At 40.6% G+C, this 24,625-nt stretch overlaps 1 protein-coding gene across 1 annotated transcript in view; it reads left to right on the forward strand.

The window, feature by feature from the left end:
- Positions 1-24,625, forward strand: part of SCIN (scinderin) — a 64,603-nt gene that overhangs the window by 34,285 nt on the left and 5,693 nt on the right. The window contains exons 5-14 of the mRNA XM_072412949.1: positions 1,941-2,030; positions 8,405-8,537; positions 10,575-10,663; positions 12,427-12,642; positions 13,062-13,183; positions 15,328-15,418; positions 19,784-19,954; positions 21,665-21,842; positions 23,325-23,446; positions 24,109-24,186. Coding sequence (XP_072269050.1) covers positions 1,941-2,030; positions 8,405-8,537; positions 10,575-10,663; positions 12,427-12,642; positions 13,062-13,183; positions 15,328-15,418; positions 19,784-19,954; positions 21,665-21,842; positions 23,325-23,446; positions 24,109-24,186 — 1,290 coding nt within the window. The remainder of the gene's footprint in view (positions 1-1,940; positions 2,031-8,404; positions 8,538-10,574; positions 10,664-12,426; positions 12,643-13,061; positions 13,184-15,327; positions 15,419-19,783; positions 19,955-21,664; positions 21,843-23,324; positions 23,447-24,108; positions 24,187-24,625) is intronic.

Consider the following 24,625-nt stretch of genomic DNA (forward strand, 5'->3'; position numbering starts at 1 on the left):
AAATGCCAAGATTACCCAACATAATACTAAATATGCAGATCGTACCCTGGGGAAAGTGCCCGATCTGTCCTTCTGCTTCCTGATTACTGCATGTTGAACATTATGGAGAAAAGCAGAGTTTTTTGACAATTCTATTTATTCAAAAGGAAAAAAATCAAGGAAAAAAGACTTTCTTTAGTATAAACAGTTTTGGTAATGATCCACATGAAAAGAGTGGAAGAACCAACTTAGTAAACTAAATAAATTCTCCTAATAGAGCACTATTATCCATTATCCCTGAAATGGAAAGGATAGACAGTAAAAAAATCCGGCTGTCTCTTTTACTGACGCGTTTCCCCACAAGGCTTCTTCAGGGGAGGTAGTGACAGAAGAATGTAGCTGTTGCAGATTGACTAGATTAAAAAGTTTTGGTTAAATATATGTATGAGAGCATTTTACGTATTATTATTACACGGGATTTGTATAGCACGGACATATTATGCAGTGCTGTACAAAGTCCATAGTCATGTCACTAGCTGTCCCTCAAAGGGGCTCACAATCTAATGTCCCTACCATAGTCATATGTCTTTATTACGGACAAGGCCAATTTTGGAAGCCAATTAACCTGCATGTCTTTGGAATGAAGAAATCAGAGTACCCTGAGGAAACCCACACAAACACGTGGGGAACCTGCAAACTCCATGAAAATAGTCTCCCAGCCGAGATTCGTACCTGGGACCTAGCACTGCATTTAGCTGTATTTTTGTACAACATAGATATTCACTACAGATACCTTATTATATAGTCTAGAGCAGGGGTCGGCAAAGTTTTATGGCCATTAGGCCATTTATAGCGTGGGCGGGAGCACACTAGGCCAGACCCGCTCCGGTAGTTCCTAACGCCCCCCGGCCGATCCGCCGGCTGGCTTTAGGCTGGATCGGCCAGGGGGCGTTAGGCCAGAACCAACTATCGGCTAGGCTGTATCTGGCCTAAAGGCCGGAGTCTGCCGACCCCTGGTCTAGAGTAATGCCCAATATGAATAAGACATATTCAACAATACATTAGATTTTATCCATTAAAAGATGTTCTAAAAGGTATAAGGTCTAGTTATGAAGCATTCTTTGAAATATTCCCTCATGGAGAATCAGGCACTGGCATCCAAACACATGGACCTGCAAGATTCTGCACCAGGGAATGTCTCAGTGAATGTTAGATTCTGCTTTATAAATAGATCCCATATATAAGTATATATGTATGTATGTATATAAAGTTTTGTGCGTAATACACCCCCATGATGCTATATACCCAGGAGGGTGACTTTGTGCGCCCTCATGCTGCTCATTATTCTGTAAGAGAGAATGAATATATTGCTCAAGTCTTCCTAAGCTTCCTTCCTCTTTAAATCAGAATTATACATCAAAAATTGTAAGCTTGCAGGTTATTTCTTACGAATGTGATAGTCAACGTCTCTTCTACAAGAAAACAAACGTACTTGCTTGTTTGCAATCTCTTCTGAAATGTACATTGAGTTGTATATGGTCTGCGAAGCGCGTCGGATAAGTGGTAACCAACATGACCACGCTCAATGCATGGTGCTAGGTATCCCAACATACCCCCGGCTGTCAGGAATGAATTAATTTCTGAGTGCAATCACACTAATTTCTGTTCTGTAGGGGATCTGGAGAAGAAAATACATTGATAGATAAAAATAAGTTATACTAGAAAATGTAAATATAAATGTAATATTTGCTTAATGAATGTATCAGGCTTGTATGTATCCACAGGGCAGCCATCAGGGGTATTTCTGTACTAGATCCTGATTAAATAAACTTGATTTTTGCACATTGGAGGAGGGGGCCAGGAAGTTTCTGATGGAGGTTCTGTGTATTTATATACATATATTACCATTGGTCCGGAGGATGGGATTCCACATTTTAACTTTGTTATGTTATATTTTGCAGGTGCTGGGGAAGAAGCCAAAGCTTCCCGAAGGGGACGATAATGATGATGTTGCAGATGTTTCAAACAGGAAGATGGCAAAACTCTACATGGTAAGAATGTACCAATGTAACAATGTAGCAATGTCATATGTTTGTGTCTCATACAATGATTACAAATTGTATCCGTGAGTTCTGGTCATCAACTAACAGAAGATGTAACCTCTGTTGGGGATCAACCTGGTTAGAAATGACATTCCAAGCATTTTTTGTTCTTTTTCCTATACAAATCAATAAGAATTCAGAACAAGCTCAATACACATCAGAATCTGTTTCCCCTGAAACTTTCCCTACCAACAAGCAACTCAAGGCAAATCCAAAATACTTTGAAGGCAAACGGTATTTGACTTTGGCTTCTGAGTCTGATGCCCATGACCATGAGACCTTAATCCCATCCAGAAAACAATTCTTTTGTCATCACTGTATATCTCTGACAACACATTAAGTTTTATAGAATATATAGTAACATTTACATAAATGTTTGGACTGTGTGCCTAAAGGGTGGTCAGTCACAAGCATTAACTTTACACATATTTAAATAAAAAAGTAAGAAAGTCCATTTATGGGAGCTTAAACAAAGGGGGCACCAGGGTACTGTCTGCAACAAAGGGGGCACAAAATGTGTTCTGGTAATAGACTCTGTTCTAGAATAATAGAAAATATTATTATTATTATATGATTAATAGGGAAGAGCGAGTGAGTTTTTAAGTTGCAAATGTAAGCGAGAATGGCCGGTATAAATTCGCCGATTGAGCTTGAATAAAAAAAAAAGAAAAACATTAAAGAAAAAGATTGCGGGCTGTGCTGATCAATGAATGCAGCGCCAGCTGCATTCATTTATTAGCTCAGTGTGCTATCCCCGGCTCAGTGTGCGATCCCCAGTGTGCAATCCCCGGAAAGCTTTCCTCAGCCAATCAGGGAGCACTAGAGGTTTTCAATGGGGAGACTTATCCCTATTTAATCTCTAGTAAGCGAGAATGGATTGGCTGAGGATTGGTTCTAGTAAGGATTGGAAAGCTTTCCTCAGCCAATCAGGGAGCATGAGAGGTTTTGAATGGGGAGACTTGTCCTTCTCATTTATTGAGAACAGTGTGCGATCCCTGGCACTGGAGGTTAATTAACCTCTAGTGCCCTGGGGATCACAAACAGAATGATTCCCAGGGAATCCTGTGAATCCCCTGTGAATCCTTCTGGTATAATTTCCTCGATCTTCCAATGGTTTTCCAAAACCATTGGAAGTTGGAGGAAACCTTCGCGAGAATGCCAGAGACAATAGTCAACTTGGAGATTTGATGAAAAGCTTATCTAACCCATCCTACCATTCCCTTTGCAGGTTCATAAATTCCAAGATTTGATGGGTACCACCAGCACACACTTTGTTTCCTGGCCACAAATTTTCTTTCCTGCCCACCCTTGCAAAGTACAGCCCCATAGACCTTTATTGTTCTGAGAATGAAGGTAGACGAGCCCCATAGATGTCTATATGGATGTATTGTGCAGGGGTAGGTTGTAAGGGAAACTTGCAGACAGTAGTTTAGGATATGTGGGTGTCTATTGGTGACACAATGCCCATCAGATCTTGGTAACTATGAACCTGGGAAAGGGGTGGCTGGGATCGATTAGGTCAGGACAAGAGGGTGGACATAGGATGGAAAGTGCACCTATTCTTTAAAGGAATCATATCTTGTCTAAGATATGCAAAAAATAAAATGATAGGGTCATCCTTAGTCTTAAAAAAAAAGTTTTGACTAAATATACACATAAAGGGAACCTGTCACTGGAGAACTAAGATCGGTGCCATTGCGGACCAGTCATTGAGATTGTAAGCTCTTTTACATTTAATAAGTCACAGTATTCTACAGAATTCAGTATTCTAACCCTGACTGATTACTTAGATCTTATCACTAGATAACATCACAGAAGCTTACACCTCTAAAAATAAGTTGGGAAAAGCAGGTTTAAAGTTTCTAAGCTGACAGATTCTCTTTTAAGTCTGTTATTGCTTTAGGAGGAGCTGCATGTAATTAGGTCATGGTTTGCCCAGAAATCTTTGAATTATTTATAAAAGCAGAAATGGTTTTAAGGCTGGAAAAAGCTCATCATAACTGAACATAACTAAACACATCCACGTGTTGGCAGGATTTTTGCATTTATTTTTAGCACACGTGTTTCCAGCATGCCCAGAGCACAAATCTAGTAAAACCCAGAGAACCTCATTGTCAGCAAAGATTTACATGTGCATTTGTTTTGGAGGGTGGAAAACATGGAGGGAAACTTCTGCAATCATAGACTGACCTTCTTATTTACTAGAATACAACATTTCCATTGTGTGTGCCAGCATGGGTTAATTTTGGTGTACATTGGAGATTGGAGATTTTGGTGTGATGGACATTGAAGAGGGAGCCGAGATTCATCTGCATTGGGTTGTGCTTTATACAATCAAAGATCCCCCCAACCCACCATGGCTATATGGTTTATTTTACAGGCAAATGCAAAGAGGGAATTACAGGTATTCATACTTTCCTAATTTCAAGTAGCATATTGAAGTATATTCAAATTAAAGACAATTTTATTATTTTCCCAGCTAGGTAAAATTTCTAATTGTTTTTGCATGTTACATGTAGATTTATGGAGGGTTCAGTTGTCCTTAAGTACCAAAGCAGCTAAGTTTATATAAAAAAAACCTAGCAGTTTATGTTGTAGATAGCAGAAGCAGGCACAGATTTGGTCTGGCAGGGTTGCAACTATTCCCCTACCCCTATCCCATAGAAACCTGTACATGCCTTATGCATTTGTCCGGCGTGCAGTGATTTCAATGAAGGCATTGGCTACTTTGTACAGCACAATTTTTCCAAAAGTACAAAAGCAGAGCTTCAGAAAAACTTGATTTTGCAGTATACATAATATTTGATTGGTCAACAAAACAGAAATCCTTACTGATCTTCTACGGCAATTGAATATTTCCTAGATCAACAACCTCAGGTGTTATTACCTTTAAATGTTTATAGCCAGTTGTATTCTGTGCATTTAGGAATGCAGATTTATAATTTCCAAGATCTGATGGAATGGATTTTAAGAATCCAGAAATAAAAAAAAATAATCAGATAAGTTTATTAGTTCCTGGTTGAGTTGATGCAACCATTGGTACAAATAATCTGTTCCATATGTGGATAAATTCAGCCCTTTCTTCTTTAGATGCAAAGCTCTCCCTTGCTGGATGCAATGACTTTAATGTGAATAACATTCTCTATGTGCACCATTTATATATTTATACATGGAGATCATATTTCCCCTTTGATCTCCTTTACTCAAGGAAGAATATATTTAGATAAACTAATCCTCCGCCATACTACTTCATCAGTTTAGTTCCAGTTCCATATCATTCCCTTTGTGAACTGGTGCACAAAACTGAACTGCATATTCCAGGTCTAACAAAAACAGCAAAAGAAAACCTTGCCTGTCCGGCACTTACTATACATCAGCAGTTCCTGTCTATTAGGTGGAGGGCTTCTCCCTGTCAGCTCAAAACCAAGCGTTCAGCAACCTTCTACTCACTTTGAGCTCACTCACACAGACTGACTTGAGCTCACTCACCCAGACCGACTTTCTGAGACTCTCAGCAGAGCTCCCTCACACAGGCCACCTGTCTGTGTCTCCAAGCAGAGCTCCCTCAAACAGGCCACCCGTCTGTGTCTCCAAGCAGAGCTCTCCCACACAGGCCACCTGTCTGTGTCTCCAAGTAGAGCTCTCCCACACAGGCCACCTGTCTGTGTCTCCAAACAGAGCTACTCATTGAGCTCCTGGCTCTATGTTATATTCCCACCCTCAGTGATTCTTCACTAATTACCTCACAGGTGAAAGTCTTCCACCTGTTACTTCACACAGGAGAGGAATCTTGGGCAAATATATCTCCCTTTCACCTCCAATCCTGCCTTGGTGTCACAAAACCCTAAAACTGGATCTACAGGAGTGGTTTATAATATCAGAGCCTAAAACAGTGCTTGTGAGTTTATAGTAAACCTTCCTAGAAAACATGGAGGATGGCAGTGCTGACGTAATTCCGATCCAGGTCAGGTCAATAGATTTGGCTTCATTTGCTGCATGCTTGGTCTTGGTGGTCACCTCATTGGCAGCACAATGATATCAAACTGCGGGTGATGTTATTAGTAACAAGTCTGTACACCTTTACAGTAATGAGAGATAAAAATCACCAACATAACCCAGATCTGACCAGCCAGGCAGCTGACCATGGCCCTGGCCTAAGATTGCACAAAGTATCTGAAAACTGACACATTTCTTCTCAGATCATACAATGTGTTTGTGAAGGAAGGAGAAGTATAAACATGAGATTTATATAGTGTGCTCTTACAATGTAGAAGCCAAGTGACAAGCAGGAAACAAAAAAGTCTATAAATAGACCTCATAAGAAGAACGGCAAGGTCAAAAATTACTAAGAAGAGCCACTAACTGGTTACATTGAAACTAGATTGTATTTGTTGTCACTGTGACAGATGTGGGATGAAGGTTTACCGAAAAGTGAGGTTTGATGATGGTATATGGAGTTTTTTTTAACTGTTATTAAAGCCCAAGAGAGCAGGAACTGAGTGAAATCTTCCAATTGGAGATGCACGCGCCTAAAAAACTCTAATAAAACTAACTCCATCATGCAACCAAAAATTTGTATTCAGTGTCCCCCACTCCTAGGACTATATGCTCTTTTAGTCATTTCAGTCTGGTGTCCAACCATTGCCACATACAGCTCCTTTAATATTTAGCCCTCAAATCCCAGCAATTAGTAGTATCAACGTTGGTTTGTAAAGGGACTGCAAAGGTATTGATCTCTAGTAGTTTCTTGTTATATGTTAGCATACTTTGTCTGTGTCCTTCTCTGTGTCTCCATTCTTTATCCACACCAGTAACATGTCCACAGTCTCTGGCCATCTCCTGTACTATGTCTGCAGTCTCTGNNNNCCATCTCCTGTACTATGTCTGCAGTCTCTGGTCATCTCCTGTACAATGTCTGCAGTCTCTGACCATCTCCTGTACAATGTCAGCAGTCTCTGACCGTCTCCTGTACAATGTCTGCAGTCTCTGACCATCTCCTGTACAATGTCCGCAGTCTCTGACCGTCTCCTGTACAATCTCTGAAGTCTCTGACCGTCTCCTGTACAATGTCTGCAGTCTCTGACCATCTGCTGTACAATGTCTGCAGTCTCTTAACGTCTCCTGTACAATGTCTGAAGTCTCTGACTGTCTCCTGTACAATATCTCCAGTCTCTGACCATCTCCTGTACAATGTCTGCAGTCTCTGACCCTCTCCTGTACAATGCCTGCAGTCTCTGACCGTCTACTGTACTATGTCTGCAGTTCCTGACCCTCTCCTGTACTATGTCTGCAGTCTCTGACCGTCTCCTGTACAATGTCTGCAGTCTCTGACCCTCTCCTGTACTATGTCTGCAGTCTCTGACCGTCTCCTGTACAATGTCTGCAGTCTCTGACCCTCTCCTGTACAATGTTTGCAGTCTCTGACCGTCTCCCGTACAATGTCTGCAGTCTCTGACTGTCTCCTGTACAATGTCTTCAATCTCTAACAGTCTCCTGTGGTACAGCTGCACTCTCTGGCCATCTCCTGTATCATGTATGCAGTCTCTGTTTCCTGTAATATGTCTGCAGTCTCTGACTATGTCACTTTAGCAGGGGTTGTGATTTTGTTGAATGGTTTTAAATATGCGGTAAATAATATTCAGTTGGATATTTGATACTATATTACTAATATGATTATTTGTTGTACTTTGTCCTATAGGAAATATTTTGCATGTTTCTACAAGCAATATGCAAAAACAAATATTGATTTTTCAGATGTATTCAGGTCTTCCACTCTTTTGATTCTGTTGCTCAAATTTGGACCACTTGTAGATTCTCCGGCAATAGCTTCAGTGCTTGCAGAGTGCAGCTACAATTACTAAAACAATCCTAATATTCACTAAATATAAGTGGAAGGAAAGCGGTTAGGAGGGGTTAGGCACTGTTTTTAAGTCAAATTTTAAGTCTATTTATTATAATATTTTTATTCTGTTCCTGATCTTTATTCATCCAACTACTGATCCATGAGAGATCACAGATCTGTAATATTTCATAAGGAAAGGTTCTGTTTGCTTCTTCAGAAGCTACATTTTGGACATAGGTGCTTGGGTAAGGTGGAATCAGTTGTCTCAATAGCAAAAAAAACCCCTAACATTTAATTCATACTATAATATTCTGCAAATCCTTTTAAAATACAGAAAAAAGACAGATTTAGCACCTTTGTTTTGGTATTAGAATATTTTCCCCTTTATCACTATTACAAAATACAAAAAATCCCTACCCTTTTATCTTGCACAGGAATATTTTAGTAGAAATGAATATTTTGTGCCTCTTGTGTTTTCTAGGTGTCGGACGCCAGTGGCTCCATGAAAGTGTCGGTGGTTGCAGAGGAAAACCCATTCTCCAAGGGCATGCTGCTTTCCGAAGAATGTTTTATCTTGGATCACTCCGCTGACAAAAAGATCTTTGTATGGAAAGGTCAGGTTTCCTGTTTAATTAATTTCAACGTCATATGTGACAATCATATCATTAAGTTGTCCATTTTGTTTTGTTTCTGGACGATTGCCACCAATAGCAATCTACTGGCTGAGAAATGTTCCCCAAGACAATTCAAATCATTGTGACATCTCGAAATTCAATGTTGTGCCGGTCATACTAATCTCAAAAGATTTTCTACACCATTCATTTATTTTAATTTAAGGGGTCAGTAAAAATGAAATTAATATTTTGGTTTTTGATTAATGATTGAGTGATAAAGCCCAACTCTATGTTGTAATAACTTCCCCTGTCCAGCCCACCTAAATGTTGGATCTACATTGAAGCCTTTTGAAATCTTTTTTTTCCTTGCTAGAAAGTCTATTGGGTACACACCTTTCTCCAGGACAGCATGGAGCCTCAACCCATCTCCTTTAGACCTTTCAGGCCATTATAGTGGGCCAGAGGTGGACGTGGGCTTTAAGTCTTCAATTATTAAATCTTTAATGGTTTTTCTTCCTGGATCTGCACACCTGATATTGCTAATATCAACAGACCGCCATTATGTTTGCTGGATTTGAAACCCTAGCCCCGTTCTTGTACATTGGTATAGAGATGATATATTGTAGAGTTTTTCCTAAAAGGTCTAAAAGGAGTACAAATTTTCTCCAAATACACAGAGGACAACATTTCTTTCTGTGCAACCGTCTTCCCAATGAAACTGAGCACATTGCAAGAAATAGATCGCATTATCTGTTGTATCACCTGACCCTGAAATGCTTTACAAACTATGGTATAACCTTCAATGTCTATATAGCCCTGATGAAGCGAATGACATTTTGGCCTATAAATAAGTTGGTAATTTTTTTTTCTTTTCCCTTTTGGTCCTAATAAACCTTTAAATAATAAATAAAATTGCTCCTCCACTGTCTGATGATCACAAATGTGATTGGACTGTTGGAATGTTCTCTGACAATGCAGGAGTAGAGGTTGCGTTGTGCGGGATGACATCAGAACCTCAACATGGAGGCCACAGGGGACCAGTTACACAGAGGAGCCTATAGGAGTGAAGAATATGGCGAGTAAATTAGGTTTTTGCTTCCCCTACAAGCAAAAAGAGAGCATTTACCCTTACAGTAGAGGGGGACACTCTGCCCACTGTGTACGTTTAAACTGGAACTAAATCCACTCAGCTCACCTATCTGCATTCCAATAGAGGCTTCTGCCATCTTCCTTCTCTTCCATACAATTTTCAGCCATCCTGATTGGCTGTGCCAGAATGAAGTCCATTCATCCCAGTATAGGCAAGGGAAGCCAGGATTGGCACCAGAAACCCAACGTGATCTGGCGGGTAAGCTGCTTTATTTCAGAAGGGTCATCGTCTCTCTTTCTGGAAAAATGACCTGCCTGATCATGCAATCTTTAAAGGGGAAACTTTAGTTCAACTTTAAGATCCAACCTTGGTTAGCTTGAACAAAGCCAATATTTGGTTCCTTAAAATTTTAGAACTGAATGCCAAACGTTTCAAATAGCAATGCTAGCCCATACAATGTTACATTAAAGCCTTCTCTTTCATCTTGCATGGTTGTCCAGGCTTCTCTCCAATACTAACATTGCTGCACACTATGAGCTTCCTACAATGTGCATTAGAAGCTGCAGCACTTCAGAAAGAGCCCACCTCTGGCTTCAGGACATCCAACATTTTCCAGTCTGACTGTCCCAGGTCCACCATTTATTCATTGGATTTCAGTTCCTTTCGCCATAGAGGCTCATCATCACATATAGACTCATCATCACATATAGACATTGCCACAACTTCTTCTTTTCCCCACCAGCCATGCTCTTTCCCAATGCATGGAGAAACACAGAGACATAATGAGGACATCCCTGTGAATAAAACAAAGCATGTAATAAAAATAAAATGTGTCTGTTTAAACAAAAATCATTACTTTACTATCCTAACCTTAAAACTTTAGAATTGTGGGAAGAGAACGATAAGTAAGGTGCAAATGGATGCTAATAATTGTTTATTTGTTGCAGGTAAAAATGCGAATGTGAAGGAGAGGAAAGCGGCAATGAAAACAGCGGAGGAGTTTATACAGCAAATGAATTACCCTAAAAACACACAGGTACTGGGGACATGGATAAGAGGGTTTGGGGGGCTTTGTCTGGGTATCTTCCCAAATCCCCAAAGAATAATGGCTGGTTAATTAGTTTATCCAAATTGGCTTTAAACTGTATGGGGATATTAGACTACGACTATGATAGGGGCTTGAAATAGTAAGCGTCTCTTATGAGAAATGGAATACGTGTCAGCTAACATATCATGAGTGCCCAGAACTTCATGAAGGTTTATACGGTATATTCATCAAAGCTTGTCCTTTATTAAAAGCATTATTAGGTGAAAGAGTTTGGCTCGTACCATAAATGAAGAACTTTCCCTTTGATCACCCTTTCAAAAAATGAAAAATAGTATGAAAAATGTTTCTATGGCCTTTCCATATAAAAACAAGTTCTATGTAAGCACCAAGCCTAGTATCCCATACTAGCACGCCTTTCAGAAAACCTCTGTCAATTTGTGAGCGCCCCATGGCATAAAGAAGGGAACTCTGAAAGGGGGGCAAAAGAAGTGACCAGGGGATACAAATCAAAGGATTTAGTGTTTACTTGCAGATAGAATTTATTTACATAACTTGTTTGTGTCTCAAATATTGAATCAAAATATTTTTTTTACACATATTGAAATATAATCGGAAATAGGAATACTGCTATTTGCAAAATATTTAAATATTTTTATTACACTCCTTTGTATTACAAATAATAAGAAATTGGATCCTGCTTGCAGTTGTTAGAGAATCTACTTGTGTGCAGTGCCATCAAGTGGTGGCTAGATAGAACAGCAGTTACTCTATTCATCCAGAACAGTAAACCAGTTGAATATTGCCCTGCCTAAAAAAAACCCTAAGCCTGTGTGGGCAATGTTATAAACTGGGGTACCTGTGGGGGCAGTGTTATGACCTGGGGTGTCTGTGGGGGCAATGGTATGATCTGGGGTACCTTTAGGGGCAGTGTTATAAACTGGGGAACCTGTGGGGGCAGTGTTATGTTCTGTTGTGTTTGTGGGGGCAGTGTTATGATCTGGGGTACCTGTGGGGGCAGTGTTATTATCTGGGGTATCTGTAGGGGCAGTGTTATGATCTGGGTGCCTGTGGGGGCAGTATTGTGATCTGGGGTAACTGTGGGGCAGTGTTTTAATCTGGGGTACCGGTGGGGCAGTGTTATGATCTGGGGTACCTGTGGGGCAGTGGTATGATCTGGGGTACCTGTGGGGGCAGTGTTATGATCTGGGGTGTCTGTGGGGGAAGTGTTATTATCTGGGGTACCTGTGGGACAGGGGTTAGATGTGAGGTACTTTTGGGGACAGTGTTATAATCTGGGGTACCTGTGGGGGCAGTGTTATGATCTGGGGTACCTGTGGGGGCAGTGTTATGATCTGGGGTACCTGTGGGGGCAGTGTTATGATCTGGGGTACCTGTGGGGCAGCGTTATGATCTGGGGTGTCTGTGGGGGAAGTGTTATTATCTGGGGTACCTGTGGGACAGTGGTTAGATGTGAGGTGCTTTTGGGGACAGTGTTATAATCTGGGGTACCTGTGGGGGCAGTGTTATGATCTGAGGTGTCTGTGGAGGCAGTGTTATGATCTGGGGTACCTGTGGGGGCAGTGTAATGATCTGGGGTACCTGTGGGGCAGTGTTATATTCTGGGGTGTCTGTGGTCTTTGGTCCTTTGATCTTTGGTGTCAGGTGTTCCCTGTAATTCTCTCTAAATGTTATGTATTTTTAATTTATAGCAGTTTGTAATTTCCTTCTTTCGAATGTATTATTTTATCCAGATTCAAGTTATTCCAGAGGGAGGAGAAACACCGATCTTTAAGCAGTTCTTCATGGACTGGAGAGACAGGGATCAAAGCGACGGCTTCGGGAAGGTTTATGTCACTGAGCGCATTGCTCAGATTCAGCAAGTAGAATTTGATGCATCCAAGTTGCATGAATCTCCAGAAATGGCAGCTCAGCACAACATGGTGGATGATGGATCAGGAAAGGTCGAGGTAAAATATGATGAGAAAAAAATTAAAAATCTATTTTTAACAATCTGTGTATTACAGTGTTACATTTCGGGGCTGGCTGTGTGTGCTGGTATTCAGTTGTATTCTCCCCCAGTCAGAGCAGAATTATCATCCCAATTTCAGGCATTATTCAGACTTTACTGGATCACCCAGGTTCTCCCATAGTCTATCTTCTCCAATCTTGGGGAGCTTTAAATAAGATTTTATTATATTTAGAGATGTAATAAGTTTTGGATCATGAACATATGGAAAACCTGCACCATGGAGACTTAAATAGGCGCACTCAGATAGTCCCAGATGCCATCTTTGGATTTTAGGTTTTAGGTTAATTGGTTGCCAAAATTGGACCCTGATTGTAAAATACTGTAATTACTTCCACCCTTTTACTTTCTTTCCTTAAGATCTGGCGTGTGGAGAGCAATGGACGGATCCCAGTAGACCCCGGCACCTATGGGCAATTCTATGGAGGAGACTGTTACATCATTCTCTACACTTATCCAAGGGGACAGATCATCTACACTTGGTGAGTCTCTTATACAATACACCCAACCTACACCCCAAATACTGCCGGTGCCTAAATCTCAGCTGCAGTGCTGGGGAAACCGACCCCTGAATCCATCACTTCTGGGTCAAATTCTTAATTTTCCATCATACTTTGTGGTTCAAACTTCTGGCCCCTACATGACGCAGTAATGGGGTTGGTGTAAGTGGATCATACCATTAGGCTCAGAGGGGGGTCGGTCATCTGACATTCCTGAAAGTGTGTTATCCTGAAGATTCTAAGGATGGTAAGTTCTCTTTTTAGCAGCAAGGTTGGTGGTTGGGGAAGTGGGAGAGGTCAGCATTAGTTGCTTTCTTTGCAGAGAGACTGCTAATACCAATTATTTGTCTTTATATGACCTTTACAATAAAGCATGCTGATGTGACTGGTCAAACTTCTGGTGACAATTGCTCATTATTGTCCAGAGCCAAGTTCTGTTACATACACACAGTCCGACATAGGATCTTCCTGGGTCAATAGGGCTTCTCTCAGCCAGGCTAAAATTTATTAGCCCCATAGACTGCAGAGCCTCTACTCATCATTGCTGGCACCAAGCTGGTCCTCAAGCATTTCAATATCATGGCATGGTCCAATGAAGGCATTTTCATGCCAAGCTTTGATGCCAAGTTTTCAATTTTAGTGGAAACCACTGATAGATGTGCCTTGTGATCTAGTTTATAGTTGAGGTTACTTGAATATAAAGAACCTTCTGACTGCCAACATCTCCTGCTCCTCTTTATCTTTCAGTCTTCTTTCTGAATGTAGTCACAAGAGTTCAAAGGTGGTCCCAAATATCAAAGTTTTATGTTGCCTTTTTCCCCATGCACTGGACCATTATAGTAAAAACGCCTTGATAGTCCAGATGGATGCAACTTATACTATGATGACTTTAAAAGCAGGTGCAATCACAAGTATTTTAAATTCCCAACTATATGAGGAATCAACAAATAAAGTTAGGGGGACTTCCAGTGCTTTCAAATGAATAAATATTTATGTAATAACATGGCACAGGGTGGAGGCACAATATATTTTGTATCTGTCCATATTCACATTGCTTTGCTATACCAAGGGGAATGTCCTAGGCTTCACCTTAGAAATAGTTTGTGTGCTTTTTGTATATTCCTAGTAAACTTTCCAGGGACACCATATGCATTTCTTATCACAAGGGCCCACCAGCAAGCTTTGCTTGGGGTTACCCCTGGTCCCCCTGCTTGTCACCCTTCCTATTCTCTACCTGCCACTAATCACCTCTCCCTCACAGGGTCAGACACTTGCTATAGCCCCCTTAATACTTATAGTGTTAAAATGATTGGTTGGCTGCTTCTGGACTCAATGCAAGCTTGTGTGCCCAGGAGCCTTTTTGTGCACAGAGAAGTAAAAGCAACAGTTCCAGAATAAAGTGACTTGCTGTTTTCATTGCAGCTGCATGCAAAAAAAAAAAAAATGGGTCCGGACCACTGCCATGAACTTGAATGGGAGTGCTTGGGACCATATTTGAGCGTTGGGCAGAAGGGTGAGGGCAACCATAGGTTCAAAATAACTACTGATAGGCACCCATACCAAACCCAACAACTACAGTAGATGCCATCTAACAGCCTCCTCCACCATTCACAAATTAGGAAGGATTCCTGCACAGCCAGAATCTCTACCAAAATCTGTAAAGAGAACCTGTCACCCCTTAACTTGAAACATAATCATTATTATTACTCAGTATTTATATAGCATCATCATACGCTGTACATAGTCGTGACACTAACTGTCCCTCAAAGAGGCTCACAATCTAATGTCTTCATTACAGTCTAAGGTCAATATTTTGTGGGAAGCCAACTAACTTAACTGCATGTTTTTTGAAATGTGGGAGGAAACCCACACGAACAGAGGAAGAACCTGCAAACTCCATGCAGATAGTGCCCTGGCCAAGATTCGAACCTAATGCTGCAAAGGCCAGAGTGCTAACCTCTGGGCCACAGTGCTGCCCATAGTCATGAGCAATATGATGTAAAAGTGCTGGTATAACTCTTGCTGTATAGGATATTAACATTATATTTTATATCTCTAAATACAATATGGTGTCCTTTTTCAATGTGTTTGTGTGCATTACCCGACCTTGTGTTTATTTTCCTCAGGCAAGGAGCTCGGGCCACGAGGGATGAACTAACCACATCAGCTTTTCTTACCGTGCAGCTGGATCGCTCTCTGGGGGGACAAGCTGTCCAGGTGGGTTTTGGTCTCAGCATTGTACAGGTCTATCGGGGAGTGTGATGTAAGGTTAGATGAATGCAGACTTTGCTCTTCACATGCAATCATTTGGCAGATGCCTGCAGAGCTACTCATAATGCCAGCAAGCACTTTTTTTTAGGATTTTAGGAGCATTTTGAAAATCCTTTAAAGGGGAAGTAATCAAGCACAAATTTCACTAATTGTTACTGTGTTTGCCTTCAAGTAATTTTGATGCTTTGCTCACATTGTCCACAATAATGATTTTTTTGTAGTAAATTAAGAGATGTCACGATTAACCACTGGAGGAGATTAGTTGTTGACTTTGATTCACTTAGAGCCCAAATTAATCCCCCAAAAAACAAGAAGTCACCGGAAGGTGGAGGTTTTTGGCAATACAGACGTTGGGCCTGATTTGGTAAAGCTATCCTAAGCTGGAGAGAATACACTTTCATCAGTGAAGTTGGGTGATCTATCAAACCTCTAATGGATCTCGTTTTAAGATTCAAAACATTTGATAGCAAATAGCAAAGAAATTGAAGAATATCTATATAGAAGTAATCCAGTCCAGGTTTGCTGGATCACCCAGCTTCACTGATGAAAGTATATCTTCTCCAGCCTTGGGGAGCTTTAATAAATCAGGCCCAGTGTGTTTTTTTTCCTACAATGCGCAACACATGTACCGTGCAATCCAGAGCCCCGTCCTATGTTTGGCCCTGCTACTAATAAAACAGTTCAGGGTGACAAATGTATTGAAGGTCTCTTTCTTCCATTTCCATTCTCCCTCTATTTATATTCTCCTCTTTCTGCTCTGTTCTCTCTCTCCTTCTATGTATATCTCTCTCCCTTCTATCTCCTCTTCTTCCTTCTCTCTCTCTTCCCTCTCCCTCTTATTGTCTCCCCCCCACCTCTTTCTTTCTTCTCTTCTTTTCATTCCTTTTCTCCGTCTCTCTTCTTTCTCTTCATTTCTCTTTCTATTCCCTCCTCTCTCCCTCTTCTCGCTCTCTGGTCTCTTTCTCCTAATCAGCTCAATTCTTCCTCTCTCTCTCCCCCCTTTCCCCCCAATTTCTCTCTCCCCCTCTCTCTATGTTTATATCCTTCCTCTCTCTCCCTCTGCCCCTCTTTCTCTCTCCTTCTACTTTTCTCTTCTTTATTTATTATGGAACAGCATTGTGTGTTTTAAGTTTCATCATCAAAAGTTGTTATTGGTTGGGAAAGGGCAGCACAAGCTAGCTGTCCTAGGGGAGCAAAAAGTAAAAAATTTGTCCCTGGATATCAGTCACACAGGAAGTGCATTTTTTTAATAAAATAAAACTATATGCTGCTATATGAGACATACAAAATCCAATCACTATGTATGGCAAAGCTAATAAAGTAAACCAATCATTTCCTTCTCTGAATGAGCCCAATCCTTCACCTCCCCTCCAGGACATTGCAGATCATAGTGGGTGGGTTTCAACAACAGAGACGATGCTGTCAATCCAGCAAGCCGTGGGTTGGACTGGGTGTGTCCAGGTTCTGGTTTACATGCTACAACGTAGTAAAATCAGACACAATCTACATGTGGGTGACAACTCTGCCTTGAATTCAGGAGTAGTGCAGTAATGTTGCCACCACATCCCAAGAAGCTGCATTAGGTGGTGAGAATGAACTTATAATTGGGTGCTTTGGCACATCATTTTTCAAATAGGAAGCCATAGTTCTATCATAGGGAAGCTGCTTAAAAAAATATTTGAATAACTAGCAATGCACAGCCATTATGTGGCAAATTAAAGCAGATGGAGTAGATATCAGTGGTCAGACTTCTGAACAGGCTGTTTGGGACCTGTCCAGTGAATAGGAGGAGAACGCTGGCTGCTGATGAAGTGATGGGTGGGATAAATTTTCTTTTCCAAAATGATCTACCCCTAGACAAAGCCAGCACTTAACTCTTGCAGTGATCTCTCTAAAATTTTACCTGAAGTTCAGCTTTAGGGATAAACTTTAATTCCACTTCTAGGTTCTGCAACCTCCATGCTAATTTTGTAAATGGAATTTATATCTGCAAATGTTATTAAGAAAAAATTGACACTGACTAGCTGGGCCCATTTTCCCAGCTGATCAGCTATTGCAAGACACTTCCAGTGATCATTCCCCTCCACAGCAAGGTGCAGGGACATATGTACTCCATGTATCCTGACCCAAAGCAACAGAAGAGTCCAAATCCAGACCCAGAACTGGGAACACAAATTCTTTTAGTAACATTAAGTTCATATATTCTAATCACAATATTGTAATGGAGGATATGAGAGGATGCTGCTGGTATTTAATCTGCAGGTAAAGGAACATTTATCCCTTAGCATCCCTGTGACCCTTATCCGATCAGCATTCAGTGCTGAAGATACAGGATAGTTATAAAATTGCAGGTTTTCCTTTCTCGTGTCTTCTCCAGTCACAGAAAATTGTTTTGAAATGAATGAAGGTCAAAAAACAGTTGGAGAGGTTGTATTGTATTTTTCCATGGTTACTGTGAGGTCTCCGTGCTGCTGAGATGGTCCAATCTCTCCATAGATAACGGCTATTGTTAGAATCTGGGGCATTGTGCTAGTTTTTCCGTAATTCATTTCAAGGCAAAAACAAGTGCATAAATGTAATAAACGAAGAATGAAATATATTGTGAAATATGAAATATATAAGTATTCTTAAATTTAATATCACACATGCGTTGCATGCCAGATGAAGTTTCATATCAGTCAGCAGTTTAGTAGACATGACCAGACAGCAGTATATTGTCCAGCTGGACACTTAGGGCTCCACATTGTAAAGCCGAACACTTAGGGCTCTATTTATAAATAATTCCCTCTTCAATTTGCTCATAAAATTATTTTTTTTCCTATCGTGACACCTGTGCACTTTTGACATTTGGCCACTAGGTGGCAGAACGAGTCATTGTTTTAATAGGAGATCTGTAAAGAGATACAATCACAGAATTCACCACCAGCAAATTTCAGAGAATTCAGCTGGGGGAAAAAATTATAAAAAGAGCCCTTAAACTAATACAAACAATTGTTATCAATCAAAAATGTTTATTTATATTTAATTTATTTACATTCACATTTCCTATATTGTATGCCTTCTGCAGCACTGAAATCTGCAAGGGTGCATTCTTTGTTTTACAGAATACCCCCCACATTAAAAACATAGGGAGAAGATGTTCTGTAGTAGGGAGGGAAGATACCAGGCACAATAAATTGGGATCTCACAAGATTTCATGCAGAATTTTTTGTACTTTCAGTTTTTTAAGGAGACCAAACACAGGGAAGCCTATAGTGCAGAGATTAACTTTTTGGACATATATTACCTATTGAACTTATGTACAATACATGTTCAATGTACACAGGGAATTCTGCCAGGTCAGCCCACTTTTTGGCACAAGAAAAGGTTCAGAATAGTTTATAAAACCCCTAAGAGTCATTTAAAGCCAATTGCACCCTTAGGGGTCTATTCATAAATTTGACATTACTATTATTCTTTAATAATCAGCATTTATATATTTTATAGCAACAACATATTACGTAGCCCTGTACAATAAATAGGGGTTGTGAATGACAGACAGATACAGACAGTGACACAGGAGGACCCTGCCCCGAAGAGCTTACAATCTAGGAGGAGGGGGAAGTATCACACAATTGGGGGGGAATATGGGTATTTTGGTGAGTAGTGAGGGTATAGGAGACAAAAGAAAACGGGTAGGTGAGTATGAAAAGATTGAAAAGATTGAGCTCTTTTACATGTGCAGAAAGTATGAGCAAACCTAATAGTACAAGGAATACCATTCCAGAGTTGGGGCAAGAAGAAAAGTCTTGGAGCCGTGCACGTGAGGAGGTTATGAGTGAGGAAGTCATTATAAGGTCATTGGAGGAGCAGAGAGCGGCTGGGGGGGATTTTTCTATCAGGTCAGAAAGGTAAGTGGGGCAAGAACCGTGGAGAGATTTGAAGGCAAAGCACAGGAGTTAGAATATGATTTGATTCACCCATCATTCTCTGGTGGAGAATCGATCACTGCCATTGGAAACACATGGACCTGGAAGAATCTCTATTAGGGAATGCTGATCAGATTTACTTCCTTAAAAATACACCCCTTAATCTACCCTAATTTCACCACTGATTCACTTTAATTGCTAAATTTCAGCAAATAATTTGATCATTTTCAATTAAAATTCAGAAAAACTATTAGCTACTTACCTTGGCAGTCTATTGTAGTTGCACAATGCAGGTTGGATATAACCCATTACTATTTGTAATTACAGCTTGGATTATAGTGTTGGCTGAGGTTCTGATTTCAGATTTAGAGAAGATTAATGGTCTGAATGTTTTCTCTTACAGGTCAGGGTGACTCAGGGAAAGGAGCCGTCACATTTACTCAGCTTGTTTAAAGACAAACCGCTAATAATCTACAAGGAGGGCACATCACGTAAGGGCGGACAGGCACCTCCGAATGCAGTGCGGCTTTTCCAGATCCGTAGGAATTTGGCTTTTATTACTCGGATTGTGGAGGTAATGTACCTATAACTCTACATATTATAAAAGGCAATGGTCGGGGTTCTGGCAATGGCTGCCTTCTTATATATTTTGGTGTCTTGAAGTGGATGTAAACCCCATGCTTGCCCCTGTTCCCTGCCCCATGCCTCGCCTGCCCCTGTTCCCTTGCAGGGCACCGCCATCTTTCTTTGCTTCCCCTTTGCATTTCTTGGTCGTATGTATTGGCCAGATTGGGAGGAAGTAACTTCTATGCAAGTGTGCCAGAGCTCATTCATTTCCAGCATGCGCAGAGGAAGCCGGGAATGCCGGGTATCTTGGCAAAGCTTGCGCAGTTCAGTTTTTTTGCCAGAAACCTGGCGCGATTAGGCAGGTAGGAGGAATTATTGCAGAATGGACATTGCCTTTTCCTTTCTGCAATAAGGCCCTGCCTGATTCTGTAATCTCAAAAATAGAATTTTAGTCCCATAGGATTGGGGATATGATTGGGGATTGTTCTGCCGTTGGTCCTTAAAATGGAGTCAAGCATTAAGATTTAAGCTAATTGTTCTTATTGTCTAGCATTACACTGGTCCCTCTATGTCGTTTAATGATTTACCATTACAGAAAATTAATGGAAAACAAATGAATCATTACCTATGGAGGAGAATGCAGAAAGACATCCCTGGCCTCGTAATCTCCTCTCTCCATAGAACTGAACTGGACCCCATTGTAGTTTAGCAATCCACCATGCCAGATCACTAATGAATTGACATGAATGCTCAGTGTTGTTTCATAATAGAGAGAACTCAAGTGTGGCTTCTGATGCTTATCCTTCATCCATCAAATAATCATCACCAAGATGAAAGCCCGTGCTTGTCTCGGGCAAAATTCTGACGTGTACAGTGCGTGTACGTGTACGTCCCCCCAACATCATTCATCAAGCTGCTATCATGGATCAATGAGTGAACAACTGGGAATGACTCATGTCAGTGGAGGAGAGCACAACGGGGTGCAGCTCTCTTGTCCTCCTCCTTTCCCTCTCCATAGAATAGAATGGGTGCAAGGTGGACAGCTCTAGTTATTCATCTGTCACAATCTATCACTGGAAACAATCATAATCCCGCAGCAAAAATCCGACATGTACATAGGCTAGCAGAGCAGCACTGTCTGCACATTTATTCTTCTGTCATTGGAAACAATCATTAATGAATATTTTTGGGTCAATATTGAATGTGGGTTCATAGCTTTGGACCCAATCGGTCCAGCATGAAGAATGAGATGGAGCTGAGATTTCCAGCAGAGATGTAAAAAGTGATTGGATGACTTTGTGGGTGGACCGACATTTATATTTGTATACAATAAAGCATGACTCTTCACCAAATATAAACATATAAGGGTTATTGTTATATAAGCAAATGGTCTATCTATCCATCCATCCATCTATCTATCTATCTATCTATCTATCTATCATCTATCTATCTATCTATCTATCTATCTATCTATCCCTCTATCTATCTATCATCTATCTATCTATCTATCTATCCATCTATCCCTCTATCTATCTATCTATCTATCTAGCTATCTATCCCTCTATCTATCTATCTATCTATCTATCTATCTATCTATCTATCTATCTATCTATCTATCTATCTATCTATCCGTCTGGTTGATATCCTCTTGGAATATTATGTGTTTCAGTTTTCAGACACGACCATAAAGTTTGTTCCTTTAACATTCTATTTGTAGGTGGAAGCGGATGCGTCTTTGCTGAATTCCAATGATGTGTTTGTTTTGAAACTGAAGAACAATTCTGGGTATCAGTGGGTAGGCAAGGGCGCCAGCGGAGAAGAGGTGAAAGGGGCAGACTATATAACCGGAGTCCTAAAATGCAAAACCACGCGGATTTCTGAGGGGCAGGAACCAGGTTTGTTTGTCCTTATGTTTCTCTCTAAGGGGTTTTACTTATTTAAAGAAAACCTGTCTACTGATAAAAGACGTTTATTCAAATATATGTTCTATATCGGTTTGTAAATGGGGAGTCTGCTCACCATTTAATATCAATTCTCCCTGCAAGGCAAACCAAGCTGTTCTATTTAGTAGTGATGGATTATTTTGCATCTCTTACCAACCCAAATGCCTTCTATAAACCATTGTCCTATGGTTTGTGAGTGCACCGAACCTAATACCTTGCTATAGGTGTATTGGATTTGGTTATTGGATAGGGAACCCCACCATTCGTGCTTCAATAAGGGAGATATGCTATCTTATTAGGTCATTGCCCATTTGATGACAATGTACACATTTCAGTGCTCAACCCAGAAATGTTTTTAAGCTGGGTGGGAATAAACTAAAGGCGGATGGCAGACCCTATATTGTGATCCAACTCATCAGTAACCAGGTGGTAGCTGAAATGTTCCGGGCGGTACGCCCAGCTAAAAGGGGCTGGGGAGATTACTGCTTTTTATGCATATGTAAACTAGAAGACTAAACCTTTACACTGTTAGAATGAGGCTAATTCCATGTTGGGCCTTTACTTAGTTGGGCCTTGTAGTATTATATAGGAAACAGTTGAGATAACCGTACCTCTAGAAGACTTAGAAGGTTCAGAAAGGCAGCCCAGGCCTTGGGAGCCAATAATAGTTTTATAGTACAAATTTAGGATAGTGCGTGGAAAATTGGGAGGTTCCATTGTATACTTTAGAACCTCTCACTTCTAGCATGGATTAGATCCTGAATTAGCTTCAGATCCCAAGGACTAGGATCAAATCCAGAGTTTCCAAATCAGGTCACACCCTGCAAAAAAAGGTAATTTCCTGGTCATTCTCCTTCTCCACTCTCTAATAGTGTAAATATATATATATATATATATATATATATATATATATATATATATATATATATATATATATATATATATATATATATAAAGAATCTAAAAGCCCATAATACTTACCCAAGTCATGTGATGAGCTTGGTCCCATGTCGTCTTCATTCCTACAATACAGTAGGGTCCTTCTTCTGGTGTCCATGTCACTGTCTATATGTCATGGACACTTCCCAGCCCATGTTATACTCTCAGCACAGTCTGTTGGATACTTTAATAGACACTGGCAACAGAAAAGTGCAAAATGTGCACAAGGGCCCCAGACCCTCCTGAGCCAATGAGGTTGGGTCTGGGGGGCCAAATCATCTCTGCATAGTTGGCTATCTCCACCACTGACTGGCAGATACACAAAAACAAGTGAAAGCTCAAGTGCAAAGCTAAACTAGAAGAGTTCAGATTTCAATTTTGATGAAATCTTTTAAACAAAAAAAAAAGAAAATTGAAAAAAAAAACAGAATTCTTTTAAATGTTGAAATTTGTGAAATGCATAAATCACATTTTTGTCTCTTTCTACTCTGACAGACGAGTTCTGGAGTGCCTTGGGAGGTAAAAAATCATACCAGACGTCGCCTCTGTTGGGCTCCCAGCTGGAGGATCATCCGCCCCGGTTATTTGGCTGCTCCAATAAATCCGGCAGATTCGTGGTAAGTCTGCAGTCTGAAATAAACCTTTACAACAGGTTCACATTATTGACCTTTGGAAGGGGCGAGAATTAAGTTAAAATTTCTCTAATGGAGACAAAGCCAGCTACAAAATTTGTAACATTTTCCCATTTTAGGAAAAACAATATAATTTGGCAAAAGGAGTGCAAAGGAACCTTTGTTGTAAATCAACTCAATACTGCTTCAAATGCATCAAAATTATTATTGTGCAAACAAAAAGTGTGCAAATTATTTTTCAGGTTTTCTTTAGATAGCCAAAAGGTATAAATTCTGCCCCCGCCAGCATACTATAGAAAAGAACCCTTGCTCCATGGAGAAGCAGTTGTGTCTCTGCAGAGATCTGACACATCACTTGCTGAGTTAGTCCTAGATCTCTCTAATTGGAAAAGCTCATTGTCTTCATTGATTGGAGCACTGTGTGGGGGGCAAGCAATGGAGAGCAATGGTCCTTCTTTGTAGCTGATTGCAGGGAGAAGGCTATCCAACTCAGACTATGGCTGCTGCCAAGCAAAAAGAACTGCAAGACTTTGCACGCCTTTTGTTTTATTACACCTGGGATGTATTCAGCTGATTGAAATTGAAAGTTTAGTTATTCTTTAACCAAAAATTAAAAACATTGTCTAATTTGTGCCGTTCTTTTCTAGATTGAGGAGGTACCCGGAGAATTCACCCAGGAGGATTTAGCAGAAGATGATGTCATGCTGCTGGACACATGGGAACAGGTAGGAGAACATTATGTTCTTGTGTACAAATCAGATTTGCATTTTACATTTTCATACCTAGCCCAAGAGTTTTATATATTTAAAGCTGTAAAAAAAACATCTCATCATGGATGGCTGACAGGTTTCCGAAACTTGGAAAAACAAAACTTATCACCCCCACCACCACCAATATTTCAAATTTCCCGCTGACATATTTAAAATTACAATCAAATTAACACTGTTATTCATCCCCACCGTCAGGCACATTGTCTTGGTGTCACCTTCGATTCTGCCCTTTCATATACCCCCCATATTCAGAAAATTTCCAGGTCCTGTCACTTTCCAGGTCCTGCAACACCTCAAAACCTGCCCCTACCTGTCCCCAGAGACCACCAAACTCCTTGTACACGCTCTTATCATCTCGTCTGGACTACTGTAACCTCCTCCTCTCTGGTATTCC

Source organism: Pyxicephalus adspersus, chromosome 5 (genome assembly GCF_032062135.1).
Source record: "Pyxicephalus adspersus chromosome 5, UCB_Pads_2.0, whole genome shotgun sequence".
Lineage (NCBI taxonomy): Eukaryota > Metazoa > Chordata > Amphibia > Anura > Pyxicephalidae > Pyxicephalus > Pyxicephalus adspersus.